This window comes from Bos javanicus, chromosome 1, assembly GCF_032452875.1.
Source record: "Bos javanicus breed banteng chromosome 1, ARS-OSU_banteng_1.0, whole genome shotgun sequence".
Lineage (NCBI taxonomy): Eukaryota > Metazoa > Chordata > Mammalia > Artiodactyla > Bovidae > Bos > Bos javanicus.
This window is the reverse complement of record NC_083868.1, coordinates 29,438,367-29,453,717: the sequence shown is the minus strand read 5'-3', so window position 1 is coordinate 29,453,717 and position 15,351 is coordinate 29,438,367. Positions and strand designations below refer to the sequence as shown.

At 35.0% G+C, this 15,351-nt stretch overlaps 1 protein-coding gene across 1 annotated transcript in view; it reads left to right on the top strand.

The window, feature by feature from the left end:
• Nucleotides 1–15,351, top strand: part of GBE1 (1,4-alpha-glucan branching enzyme 1) — a 315,992-nt gene that overhangs the window by 298,035 nt on the left and 2,606 nt on the right. The window contains exon 15 of the mRNA XM_061431417.1: nucleotides 7,494–7,611. Within this exon, the coding sequence (XP_061287401.1) occupies nucleotides 7,494–7,611 (118 nt within the window). The remainder of the gene's footprint in view (nucleotides 1–7,493; nucleotides 7,612–15,351) is intronic.

Here is a 15,351-nt window from a genome sequence, read left to right as displayed (position 1 = left end):
TAGAACTCAATTAAAGGCTGTATTAACATAAGTTTGAGTGAAGATGTTTCTTTATAGCCTATGTTAAAATTGAGTTCAAAACCACAATATATTTGTAAAAAATGTTGCATCTGCATGATCAAAATTCATTTTGATGAGAAAGCATGTGTTTGAAAGATGTATAAAAATCTGTTGTTTTTCTCTTTTGCAGTTCTCACTAGCTAATATTGCTTCATCAAATAATTGAATTTATAAGTTCTTTGGATAATCCTTGGGGCTTCCTTGGTACCTCAGTTGGTAAAGAATCTGCTTGCAGTGCAAGAGACCAGCTTTCAATCCCTGGGTCAGGAAGATCCCCTGGAGAAAGGAATGGCAACCCACTCCAGTATTCTTGCCTGGGAAACCCCATGGACAGAGTAACCTGGTGAGCTACCATCCATGGGGTCCCAAGAGTTGGATAGGATGTAGCAACTAAACCACTACCCTTGGGTAATTGTTAGTGGCACAGACAAAGAGCAACAGTTTTAAAGGGTAGTTAGTCTATAAGTGTAAGCATATTTTTTTGTTATTTTCTTTTCTTGAGTTACTGAGAAAAAAAATGACATTTTTTAGTTCAATTATATAATCTTCTAGGACAAAGAAAAGTTCCTAATTAGGTTAGTCAAAGAATCCTGTAAAGTATTTAGAATAATATTCTTATTTGCATAGAGAAATATGTAGTGCTCAATATTTTATATTATCATTTGATTTGCTGTTACTGATGTGTGTCATTAAGCATGCCTAAGAATAAACTAATAATTTGCGTGCAAATGCATTTCAAAAAGCATAGCAATCCATTAATTAATGTGGTAGATTATATTTGAGTCCCTCCTCCTTTGAGTTTGTTTTATTGCTATTCTGCATTGTACAGTTTCTAAGAATGTATAATTAAGGAAGTAAATTTGCATGGACTAGAGTTTATTTTTTAGGCTACAGTCAGAAACCTGTTCATGAAAGAAGCAGATCCTAAACTATACTATAAATATACTTTTGTTTTGCATTTAATTAAAACATGTGGTTGTCATTTAAACTTGTAATGAAGATAGTGTTCACAAACTTGAATTCATATATAGCTGCTATATTGAATTTGATCCTTTTTGCAAAGACAATAAAATTTTAATGTAAACTAATAAGAACTTTAAAAAATATATTGTACCCTTAAAGGGAAGCTCCATTTGCCTTTCATTATAATTTAAAATATACTTTGACTATATTCAGTAGTAAATTTCCTATTTATTTTTATATTATCCTCTTTTATTTTAGCAATATTATAATATTGTAGAAGTTTTTTAAAACTAAAGTTAGGTAGAGAAAAAAAGCTAAATGGATATTGTCTATTGAAAGTAATATACTCATAAATGCCCACAGCCATAAAATAGTTTCAAACAAATAATGAAAATATCAGAACTTATTTCCAGTGGTGAATTTTAAGTCGCTATATATTCTAGTTGACAAAGCTAAAGACAGAAATGCCTAAATCAGACACACACACGCACCTGCCTCACTCTAACACACATATACATCCATAAAATATACAGCAGCACAGCACTAGTTTTTGCTACTTCTGTATTTGGAAGGAGACCAGAGAGAGCAAACTAAAGGTTGTCATTTATGACCTGGTCTATGGTTCAGGACAATAAATGAGGTAGGGTTTAAGTATACTTATGAAATAGAGGGGCAGATCTATTTGAGATGCTATACAGCCAAAAAGCTATACAAGATTTGTGAATTGTGGTTGGCAATAAATTAAATTCAATTTATGAAGCATAAAAGGAGGAACATTATGTTAGAACACTGAGGCAAGTCTTGTGCTGGCTAGTTATCTTTAGACTGTTAAAAACATGAAATTATTTTTATTTTCTACCACCTATTCTTAGATTACCAGATGTTTGTTTACAGTTCCTTAGAATTTTGTACCTAATGTTTTCTGCCTTTGATAATACATTCTCTCTCCTAGGGTCACTTAACTCCCAAAAGTTATTGCAATCATAATACTGTGGGTGGGTTGATTAAAAGAGTCATATCTGAAAATATCATACCAAATTCATATGATCTAAGTGTACATTTTTTAACATGTCATCAACTGGGATATGTCTTACAGTGATTGGCATGGTAGTGATATTTTTCTTTTTAGTGCAGTCGTATAAAATAATTCATCTTAAAATCGATGGTGTCTTAGATTTAAAGATATATGGTGACTTACCAGCTTTGCCATCTTTATGGTCATCTACTCACTAGAGAACCTCTTTTATTGTCACTCAGTCTGAAACCTCAGGGTTTGAACCTTACAATAAATTTCCCTAGTTTCATCAGCAGGAGTGAAGTGAGTTTAGTGCAGAATGGTATAAATGATAGTACTTCTTACATCAAAATCCTTATACTTTGAACAGACACTTTATCAAGTGGCTGAGCAAACACAGCAGCTTTTGAAGTATTTGAAGAGCCATTGAATTTAAGAGTCTTCATGCCTTCACTGTTCTTTAATCTTATTAGTACATGTCTTCAGAACATGGCTCTTTCTTGGTTCAAATTTAAGGACATAGATTATAAAATAATGTTTAAAACTTCTTATCAACTTCAACCTGTTGATAGATATATCAAATACTTAGGAAGCTCTTGAATTTAAAATAAGAAGAAATCAAAATATTTTAAAATGATATCCAAATGGATAGGGATCTATTTGATCTCCTTTTTAAAAAATCTCCATAAAATTTTTATCATTCTTTCCCTGCTCTATTTTCCCAAATTGAGCAAAGTACATTCTGTATTCCCCAAACAACAGATCAAATGAACCAACTGAGCAAGAAATTGATCTAGAACAGATGCAAACCTGATATTCAGACTCCTTAAGTAACGTTAAGAATTACAGTCCTTTAGCACCAATCTTTTAAACTTAATTAAACACTAGGATATCACTTTATCCTTTTTTCTTATTTTTTTTTAATTCATGCCACATTCATTCCAGCCTCTATATGCTTAGAATCTCAAAATTAGAATTAAAGAAACTGCCAACAAAAACACTCTGCCTGATTCTTGGCATAAAACAGGCACCCACTTGTGGAGAGTAGGGTAATTAAGTCTATGTTTGACCTGTGTCTACATCCCAGCTCTGCCACGAAACTTACTGTGTGCCTTTGGGCACAACTCTTCCCCTTCTAAGTGTTTCCTCAAATTGAGCATCAGATTCCCATTTGAGTACCATCAGTTGTACATACAAAAAAAACCTCATTGGTTTATATATGTCTCTCCTTTTGTACTATCCAAGTTTAACCACCACTCTTAGATTCCTGGCGGGTTTTTCTGACTTAGTCTTTCCCTTGTTCATTCTATTCTACCCTCAACCTTCAGGTTAATTTTGGTTGTTTGTTTTTGATTAGCATAACCTTTCTCACAAAGCTTCAGCGTTCTCACACTTAATTATAAAATAAATCTGAACAGTCTAGCCATCCTTCAAAGCTTTTTTGTTTATAAACTGTCAATCCTGCCTTCTCTCCTTGGCTGTACCTCTCACTGAATATTGCCTTCTGCTTTATTTATGGACATTCATATGTGTTTCTAATCTCCCCTTAACAGGCTATGACTTGCACATAAACTAAAACTACATCTTAGTCATTTTTTTAATATCTTGCACAGAGCCTCCTACATGTGTGTATTTATTAAGTGAATGGGAAAAATAATTTCTTCTACATTCCTCTAATATAAAATATAAGACATGTAATTTGGCCTTTCTTCATGAATCAGAATTGTCATCCTGAATATCAGTTTCAGAGATGTACTGAGAAGCCATAATGAGAAGGCACTCTGCTAGATGTAGTGAGGCAGCTATGAATAACAGAGACGTGGAGGTGCTGAGATGTCCTGCTAAATTTATCTACTGTGGAATTGGAAATCCTATGAAGAAGACAGTTTAAGGGTAAACTAGTTCTGAGTTATATTTTCAGAGGGATATTCTTTAGTGGCAGACAGGGCAGGGCTCCGTAGGGGTGTTGATGCTATGTGGGTCCCACGTCATGTGTGTAATCTGTGTGTGTGTCTGCGTGTACATGAGAAAGAGGGAGTGAGGGAATGCCTGAATGAGAAGAGAAAAACAAAAATCCAGATGCCCAGATAACCGTTTTAGAAATGTTTACTCTAAGCAGTGTTTGTAAAAGATGGGGTTTCCTGATTCTTAAACAATATAGTAATTTACAATTATAAAGCTCTGTCACAATCATTACTTTTAATCTAGTGTTTTAAATTGTTGGAATTTCTGGAATTAAGGGTTGTGTTTTCTAAAGGAAGTTATTGTAGTCCCTGGGTAATATAGACACAGGACTGGGTAATTCCAAAGTAGCCATGGCAGAATTTTTGCTTTAAATTATAGATCAGAGAAATAGGTCTAAACTGATATTTTGAAACTTTATGGCTTTTCCTTTAAAGCTATAAATTATATACATTAAGTGAGTAGATTCTTACCATTTTCAGTGTGATAATCCCTTTCAATGTCAAAAATATATCGATCCTTATATAACAATTGCTCTTTCAGTATCCTTCACTGAGAAAATATATAGGCAAAAAACTTACTATAAATTCTGTGACTTTTGAAAAGCCTCTATGTCATATTAATCAAAAAAGTGCACATTCTTTGAAATATAGTACCAAATGGGTATAAGAACACATTATTTAGTCTTCACACAGGTATATATAGAATCCCAGGCCCTTATAATAAGGTAATTACTTATTCTGTGAGACTCTTATGATAACACAATGGCCAGTGACCATCCACCCACAGGTCGGGAATCAGTGCTTTTCATGATATGTTTCCTTTCTTCAGTCACTACTACCAATAATCTATGTTGTTAACCAATAACTTAATAATTGAGAAAGTATTTCTGAACGGATGTATTTCTGAAGGTGTTTCAGAATGGATTCTAGGTCTTTATTCTCTCAACTGTATTGTACTCTTTTTGTTTTTGTTTAATGCTTTTTGAAGATTCTTGCAAGTATTTAATGAACTAGGATGAAGAACAAAAGCTAAGCTTCTCTTTTAGTAGTTCCTTTCATACCACCGGGCTTCATTTATTTACCATGTCTCTAATGATTTGTTCTCACTATCCTGTCCCTATTTCTCCAGTAAATAAATCACATGCTCAAGTCCTGTGAGTATGTTTAGAATGTGCTTGTGCCCTGTAGTCACCTTTTGAACTCAGTCTTTGTCCCTTTCCCTCTGCTTTAAGCTCATTAACATGCTGATTGTTAGTCTAGATTTGCATTCGAGTAGACTGACCTGGATTGACTGAAATGGAGTCACCACTCCCAGCAAAATTCCTATAGTGCAACTATCTGCATCTCTTAAACAAAGGTCTAGGAATGAAAATGATAGTCATAGCTTCTTATCCCCATGTACTTTAAATGTGGGAGCTTTTGCTGTAATAAAAATATACAAACATTTCTGAGATTAAATACCAGGAAAATGCAAAGCACCTAGGCACCCATCTGTCTCCCTCCTTAAGCTAGAAGAAACTTAAATTTCTAAATATCCATGTATATTTACTTGTAGATTTTTTAACCAAGTATTTCTAGGCATTCTGATATAAATTTGAACATAGTAACCATAGCTGTTCTTTTGTTATAAATACAATACTCAGTCAACTCAGTCAGTTCAGTTTAGTTGCACAGTTGTGTCCAACTCTTTGCGACCCCATGGACTGCAGTGCACCAGACCTCCCTGTCCATCACCAACTCCCAGAGTTTACTCAAACTCATGTCCATTGAGTTGGTGATGCCATCCAACCATCTCATCCTTTGCCGTCCCCTTCTGCTCCTGCCTTCAATCTTTCCCAGCATCAGGGTCTTTTCAAATGAGTCAGCTCTTCGCATTAGGGGGCCAAAGTATTGGCATTTCAGTTCAGCATCAGTCCTTCCAATGAACATTCAGAACTGATTTCCTTTAGGATAGATTGGTTGGATCTCCTTGCAGTCCAAGGGACTCTCAAGAGTTTTCTCCAACACCACAGTTCAGAAGCATCAATTCTTTAAACCAGCACTCAGCTTTCTTTATAGTCCAACTCTCACATCCATACATGACTACTGGAAAAACAATAGCCTTGACTAGATGGACTTTTGTTGGCAAAGTAATGTCTCGGCTTTTTAATATTCTATGTTGGTCATAACTTTTCTTCCAAGGAGCAAGTGTCTTTTAATTTCATGGCTGCAATCACCATCTGCAGTGATTTTAGAGCCCCCCAAAATAAAGTCAGCCACTGTTTCCCCATCTGTTTGCCATGAAGTGATGGGACCAGATGCCATGGTCTTAGTTTTCTGCATGTTGAGCTTTAACCCAATTTTTCACTCTCCTCTTTCACTTTCATCAAGAGGCTCTTTAGTTCTGCTTTACTTTCTGCCATAAGGGTGGTGTCATCAGCATATCTGAGGTTATTGATGTATCTCCTGGCAATCTTGATTCCAGCTTGTGCTTCATCCAGCCCAGCGTTTCTTATAATGTACTCTGCATATAAGTTAAATAAGCACATATAAGTTAAATAAATACAATACTGCTGCTGCTGCTGCTAAGTCGCTTCAGTCGTGTCCGACTCTGTGCGACCCCATAGATGGCAGCCCACCAGGCTCCCCTGTCCCTGGGATTCTCCAGGCAAGAACACTGGAGTGGGTTGCCATTTCCTTCTCCAATGCATGAAAGTGAAAAGTGAAAGTGAAGTCACTCAGTTGTGTCTGACTCTTAGCGACCCCATACAAATAGTTCATTGTGAAAAATCGGGTGTTAAATTGTAGCAGATCACATGATTACAGCATGAATTCTGTGGCATAATGGACAGTATGTTTACATGATCTTGTGCATTAATAGAAGCATGTGTCTGTAACCAAGGGTGCTTGGTCTTCAGAACACACAGGCACCCTTAGTTCACTTCTGTGTTCCTCACTTTGTCAACCAGGATCTAGCAAACTAGAATGAATTCAGAGACGGGAAAAGAGAAACAGCCATATCAAGTGAGAAATGATCGAAGGTTCTCGGATTCTATTTAACAAGTATTTAGTAATATATGTAGAGGATCAATGGAGATAGCATAGCTATTAAATATTTGAAAGCTACTGTATTTTGAACTTATTCTTTATGGCTTTTCTGGGTGGAAAAAGTTTTCACAAAATCAAAATTCTGCTCAATATGGAGAAGAATTTCTAAAAAATGGAATTGGTTGGTTGCAGAAAGAAGAAAGTAGATTCTTCACTAATAGGTATAGATGATCATGTGCCAAGCTGTGATAAAAGGATAACAAAGGTCCCGTGGGTGTGTGGACTAGATAGCCTACAGAGCCCCTTTCAAACATGAGAAGCTGAAATAGTAGAGAAGAAATGAGAACATTGCACAAATCATCATTTAACATTGTTCAGAATACTTGCTACTAAATCCTGTCTCAGACATATTATATAATGTCTCATTCAACTCCTGAACTGTTGTAATTCCTTAAGAGCTGTACGTACAAAATTGTGCTCGATTCAGATGCAGCAGAATACGGAGGACACAAGAGACTGGACCACAATACCGAATTCTTCTCTGAACCTTTTGAACATAATAACTGTCCCTGTTCTCTTTTGGTAAGTAAGGTTTTAAGGTATTTTCATTTCATTTAAATTTATTCTGTATTTTCAAAGTGATGCCTTTTTGTCCAAGAAAACAACTCTTCAGCAAGTAAGCAACATGGAAACAAGGCAGGGAGTAGGGAAGGGATTTTGATCGCACTAAGGAAACATGCAACGTGTGGTGCTGGACTCACTGGGTTTTGGAAAAACAAATAGTAAAGGATATTTAGCAGACAGTTGGGGAAATTTGAATATTAATAGGATTAAAAATTATTTCTCAAGACATAAGAGGAAGCCAGGTTTTAGCTTTCCTTCTATTATATTTCTAACTTTTCTACAACAATTTCCTTTTCTTCTGTTCTTGCAGCTTTCTGTGTTATGGACTATCAAATAAAGTTTCATTTTAAACATCTTAAAAGAATCTGTATATACCTTTTTTTTTCTTTCATGTAGTCATTAAAGACTGTGAATTCACTCTAGTTATAGAATTCTCTGGTTTCTTTGTATTACTGAGGAGAGTGTTGTTTTATATTAACTAAATTTTACTTTGTGAGGTTGACACAATGACAGGATACTGCTTTAAACTACTAAATTGAATTTCTTTTTAAAATGTAGACTAAAATTTTGCCATTTACAACAATATGGATGGATCTGGAGGGTATTATGCTTAATGAAAGAAGTCAGAGAAAGACAGATACTATTTGTGATCGCTTATATGTGGAATCTAAAAAATAAACAAGTGAATATAACAAAACAGAAATCGAGTCACAGATATAAAGAATAAACTAGTGGTTACCAGTGGGGATAAGGAAGGGGTAGCAACAGGACAGAGTTAGGGATTAAGAGGTACAAAATACTATTTATGAAGTAAATAAGCTGCACAGATATATTGTACAGCACAGAAAATATAGCCAATATTTTATAACTATGAATGGAGTATAATGTATAAAAAGATCTGAATCATGCCGTATACCTGAAACTATATTTCAATAAAAAAAATTGTAATGTAGAATTTAGAAATTCTGCATAGGTGGAGAAATTCTTCATTTATGGCCAAGTCCACATCTGTATTATACATGTTTCACTTTCTGTGACTAGTCAAGTATCCCTCTCTTTCTTTCTCATCCCTCTTCTACCTGTCTGTCTCAGTGCAGTTTTTTTTCTGCTTGTTTCACAAGGAGAGGACTTGGATTAAGATTTGTTTCATGTATGTAAGGCCAAGGTGTATCCCATAATGTATAGTTTTATCATTGCTGTTTAATTCTTTCATTAAAAAAAAAATTAGGTAAATATCAAACATGAGAATCTGTATGATACCCCTTGCTCCGCCCTTTTGCTACTATATTCCCACCTCCCAGGATGGTGACAGCACCTTACTTTGTAAGCTGCTGTTATATATGTCAAAGACAGCAGCATGAAATAAAACAGCAGAGATGAATAAGATTAAATTGTTGATGATCAGCTCTGAGCAAAGCCAATAGCCTTTGGAGACCTAAGTGTTACCCTCGGTGTGTGTGTAGGGTGGTGGTATTGATGCTGATGTTGATGTGGCTTTAGATGGAAACACAAATTTATATGTATTTTCAAGAGGGAGGGCTCACAGGTACTAGCAGGTTCTTTCTTCACAGAATGCTTGCTGTGGTTGTCAGAACATTCAGTTTTGACATGTAAAATAAGACTGATAAAAATAGTTTCTGAAATGAATGAGAAAATGATTTTAAAGCTCTGAAATAACTAAAGAGTTAGAGGCCCCTGAGGGGTTAGGGAAGGTGACCGAGCTCATAAGGAGGGGTCATGGAGAAGCAGCACCCAACTGTGATAAAGCCAAACTTGAACCAGTTGATATAGACTGAAAGGAATTTGAAATTTCAGCCAGCAAATAGGTTACATAGCTAACTTTCCTAAAGGTTCATGTAGCCAAAGAGGTTTATGTTGGTGAAGGAAGCCTGGTAATACAGGGAAAAGATCACAAAATGTCATGGCAGGGGCTTTGGGGTTAAGTCGCCAGTCCGCCACTTATGAATACCAGCTATGAGAACTTGAGTAATTTGACCTTTTTGTGCCTGAGTTTGCCTAAGGATTAATAATAGTATCCTGCCTACAGCAAGAGATTCTTAGGTATAAATTCATTAACACAGCCAAGTTTTGGGGAAACTGCAAAACGCTGCTGTACATATATTTTTAAATTATTATTGTCATGGCTGTTCAATATTTATTTAGGTATTCTAAGCGTGCCAAGACACTAGATGCTTTGAGGACATTCTCCCAACTTTGGAGAAATTATCGTCTTAGGCGAGGGCTTGCAATCTTTGAGGCTGGGCAGAAAATATCTTGACATCCTTTTGATTTTTTAAGGGCAAAGATATTCTGTCATAATTAAAACAAGCCAAGTAACCAGTGGCAGCCACAGACAGATTACTTTTCAAGCACTAATTAAATTGATCTTGCAAATATGGACTGTGCAGTTCTAAATGAGCTGATGGAATGGAGAATGTCACATAAGTCTCCATAACAGGTAGAGAGATACAGCCGTGCAAGCATATGAGAAATAGAGCAGAGCTTAACTACTACCTGTGACAGAATTCTGATCCCACTGGGTCAGGAGGTAAATATTAGTTCTATCTTCCCAGCAGCAGCATCTTGTTTTTGATGACTACAGGTGCTTTAGGAATAACTCATTTTAAATAAATCTTTAGATTCCAAATGAAATGATCATGGGTTTTAATGTAAAAAATAAGGCACCTGGAAAATTAACTGCACTACAATTTAAAAAAAAAAGGGGTTGGTGGTTAGGGATGATTTCTTAAGCAAGGTGTGGGTACATAAAATAGTCATAGTATTCATTATGGTATTGTGATTTTTGAATAATTTATATTAATGCAATGTAATAATTCTTTTTTATAAAATAAGGGGGCCCCAGTAGACCAGAAAATCCAATAAAACAAATTCCTTCTAACCTGAGTTATCTTTTGAAGATTCAAATATACATCTAGTATAAGAATGTCTCATTATAACAGAACTCTTTATTGAACTGATGGATAATGTGCTGGGATCCAGTCAGGTTTTAGGTCTCTTTTGACCTGCCTTCTGCCTCCCACATGCCTAGAATAAAGAGGGAAGGGGAGACAAAAATGTAACTTTTCCAGGAAATTTCTGTCCATCACAACTAGCACACTGTATTTGCCAAAGCTTAATTTGCAAGCTCAGTAATCCAAAGGATCTGCTGAATAAGTGTCAAATCTGTTTTCAAAGATAGCAACAAACAGAACTCAAAGGAATCTTAAAATAGCCATACATGCTGCAGGTTCAGCAGGTACCACCCCAGCATCTTCTTGATGTGCTCCATCAGTTAAAACTGTGAAACCAGAGAACTGCATGTGTACTGCTGCTGAAATGTATATGCTAAGGTTGGAGTATCTCACAAATGCCAAGAAGCTATAAGGCAGAACCTTTCCATTCTGCTTTACTGGCAGTTTTTGGAAACTCCATTTTAGCATAATGATTTCTCTGCATTTTAGCTTCTGATATAGGAACTTATATTTAACCCGTAACTTCATCAGTAAACCAGGAGGGGCGAGGGCGCTTTCTTTTTCTTTTCTGATTCATAAATTCAGACTCCATGGCACAAATGAAAGCACAGAGATGATTGAACCTGAAATAAATTAGATTGCTTTACAATAACTTAAGTAGTCTTAATGGTGAAATGTGAATAAAGCAATACTTTTAGCATCTATTACTTTGCCAGTAAATCTCCTTAATCTTAAGAAATAGATTTGTTTACTTCCATTCTAAATTTGGTGATTCAAAGGTAGATTTTTAGTTTAAATAGGGTGTTTGACATAGATGTATCTTTTTTATTGCCCCTCAGTTGTAGGCATTGAAAATATAAATTAAGTTGAGAAATGTTTTTTGCTCTACCAAGAATTATGAAAATGTTTAGCTTTTTTTAAAACAAATCAATTTTAATTCATAAAGTTTTCTCTTTTTCATATTTCTAAATATGTATTTCTACACAGAAATATTCACTAGATCACTTTTCTCTTAGCCTAATGCAAAATAATGAATTATAATAAGTTTTTTCCTTAGAAAATATTTTATAAATTAAAGGATATATGTGAAAATTAAAATTATTTTATGTCATCTTTATTTTTCAAAATAATTTGTGATAAACATATATGTAGATTGTTAAGATCTAATGCCCTTTTCAACAAATGCTGTTTTCACTATGATTTATACAGTTGCTAACTTTACAATTTATAAGAACATTTTAAAATTTGCCTTTTAAGTATTTTTATTGAAAATTATTTTTAAGTTTGCTGTTTCTAAATTTTTGATAACCTGTTTTCAAAAACCATGTAATTAATATTTGTAAATCAATTTTGACCCAAGAACAACATAATACTTTGCTTAGATGGCATAATATAGTAGATCATTGTATGATCAGTTTCTGTTGGTTTTTTTTTTTTTCAATCCATAGTAATAGTTGGTGTAGTGATTAAGTCATTATGTAGTCAAAATAACTGCATAGATGGCATGCATTTTGACTCTCTTAATAAATGAACCAGATTACACTGTGGCATTCTGATTCCTTGTGAAGAACAGAGTACAAAGACAGCTAGAAAAAATAAAATTCATGACTTTACATTATACTGTCTCATATGTTCTTACTGTATGATCCTAGCTCCAAAATGTTCATGGCTTAGTGACTAGTAACGGGCATGATGAATATGTTTATCAGCATATACTATCTGTGATGTGTATACTAAATGGTGTCTGTATACATAAGCTTAAATATGAGATATTCATATTTAAATATAAGCAGTTATATTTAAATCTACTTAAAATATGTTCATATTTCTTTTGCTATCGGAATCAAAACTATTTATAGAATTAAAATTGTAAATTGAGATTTACAGAAGCCAATACTTAGCACTAAATTATAGAGCCCCAAATTGTTTATGTTGTAATTGTCTCATCATAAGAATTAGCTCTAATTATCTTAAGTCTTTTAGTATAATTGGTAGTCATTTCCTAACTACTAAGAACATTGATTTATATATGCAGAACTCTAATAAAGAAGAAAACTCCAAAATTCATAAATAGCCATAGTTAAAAAAAAATTTCTTGCTTGGGGAAATTTTTTCATATTGCCGATACTGCAAGGGCTCTGAAGCAACATGAACACATTCTGGTAATTAACACTGCAGTGAAAAAGTATAATTACACAATATTCCTGTTAATGATATTGTACAATTATCAACCAATGGTTTTTGAGCATATAGTATTAAGCGGCCTCGAAGTGTGACTGGAATTGGTAATCATAAAGGTCCTTACATAAAATGGCCATCATCATTTAGAGAGAATTCTTAGCGCATTTTTGAACAATTAAATGCCAAAAGAGGAAATGCGGTGCATTCATTGCAAACCTTGAATTCTTACATCACCCTCTTTGTTTTACTCTTAAATTTGGGCTAGCTAAAATACCAGAGATCACAGACAGTAAGATTGCTTCTAAATTATCAGCTTATAGTTATTCATATTTCATTAATTAAATCAGTATGAGGTAATAAAATCAGGGTGGATACCGAAACGGTAAGATGCAGAACGAGAGTGAGGCAGCGTCCGGGTTTATCCTGGCCACACTGAGCAGGGGCCCGCCACTCCTTGTTCTAGGCCCGGCAAGTGCTTTACCGCTTCTTTCTCAGGAGACTTGGGCCAATCAGAATCTCTTTATCTGCATATAGGGTCAAAAATACCAGAGAAATAGTTTTAAGGTAAACAGAACTGAAATCCTTTTCTTCAGTCTCCCATGCTACTGAGATATTTAAATCAGTGTTCGGTTTTAACACTTCAGAACCATTCTGATTATAACCCGCTGTCCCACTGACTGCTTACACCTAGTTACTATGACTCCCTAAACTAAACAGATGGAGTAAGGCAGAACAGGTATCTCTCTCTTTTTTTAAATTTTTTGACTCTGACATGTGGCATCTTAGTTACACAACCAGGGATGGAACCTACACCCCATGCATTGGAAGCACAGAGTCTTAACCACTGAAATGCCAGGGAAGTCCCAGAACTGCTCTCTCTTGATTCATGCCTGTTTTGAGAAGACTTGGAATTGACTGAATCTGACTGTTGGTTTCTTTGATTTCTCCTCTCTGGCTTTGGTCTGTGTTGCTTTAGACTGTAGCGTCATTGTGGGAATAGGCCATAGTTTGCACTTGATCTGTCTGGACCCCTGGGTATAGTCCTGCCTTTGTTCATGGGTAGCTCCAGCTTTCTTTTGTTGAGCCAATCTTATAACAGCTTACCTATCACTGTCAAAAAGAAAATATTGAATGGAAGAGATATTAGCCATTAAATCATGATGTGGTTTAAAAGCTATATGACATTAAAAACAATGTGTAAATTGTAGGGAAACTGATTATGGCATTGAAATACACAGTTCCCCACACTTAATGAACACAAGGATATAATATTTATCTTTTGGACGTTAAGTACTGGATTGCATACCAGTCTGAGACAGTGAGGAACCCAGTAAACTGTTAGCTTGTGTGACATTTTTCTCAGATGACAGTGCTAAGTCACTGTTACTTTTAATTCAAAATTAGAAAAACTGTTCTCTAGTTATTGCATTCATAATATAAATTTTTCAAAATTCCATCATTTAAAAACTGCTTTAATCATTAATATTCAAAATTAACTGTATTGATGTATCTGATTTTTTAAAAACAGTTGTAAGATGTCTTTATCACAGCAACCTTGTGGGAAAATGTTGTGTTCATTTGCTGACTTGAGATACACTGGGCATACAGTGGTCTCAGTCAGTGAAAATCAGCTGTTCTGTTCTTTATTTTTTTTCCCTAAAGCTCTGTGTTGTTTTTTTTTTTTCCCCCATCTTTCATTCTAGTTCTAAACTATAAAAGTCTTTCTCTTTTTTCTTTTAAATCATTGGTCAAGTTTTCAGTTAAAGTAGCTGAAAATTGTACCTTATTCACAAATTCAGAAATGGAGAGATACTCTCACAATGATGACAGCAATATGTAATATTACTTTTACTGTCTGCTTTGTTAATAGTAATTAATCCCTTATGTGTAAAATAGCACACAGTTAAGCATCAAGCAGTTCAAATCACTTCTCAGTTTTATAAAAATTATTTTAGATGCAAATATATTAAAGAATATCTTGTGAAATATACACATATTGATCCCACAATTACTTATTCCTTTATTCATTCTTTTGTTTAGTCATCACTGGCACCTACTAAAAGTTAGAAATATGAAGACATATGGCCTCCACCCTGGTAAACCTAATAGTCTAGTGGGAAGAGTTGATCATAAACTTGGAAAAAAAAAATTACAAAGTGTGTTAAATGTTCAGATAGAAGAAAAATGGTGCTGTGATAGAAAATGAAATGGAGACACTATCAGATCTAGAGTTGTCAAAGGACACCTCTCCATGGAGTTGGGGTTTTTCAAGATCTAAGAGATAAGGAACTAGCCCAGGAAAGAGTGTTCTGAACAGGGGACCAGGCAGAGGCCAAGATCGCGAGGAAGGAGGGGAAGGATGTGGTGTGTTCAAGGACCCGCAAGGCTCTGTGGCCAGAGCTGGTAAAGGGAGAAGGGATAAGTGAAGAGCATATCTGAGAGGGGAGTTGCACATATGCAAGAAGGAGCTGAGTCAGGACTCCGCAGGCCATGCAAAGAAGTGGATTGCACCTTCAATCAGTGGCAAGCCTCTTGACTGATTTAA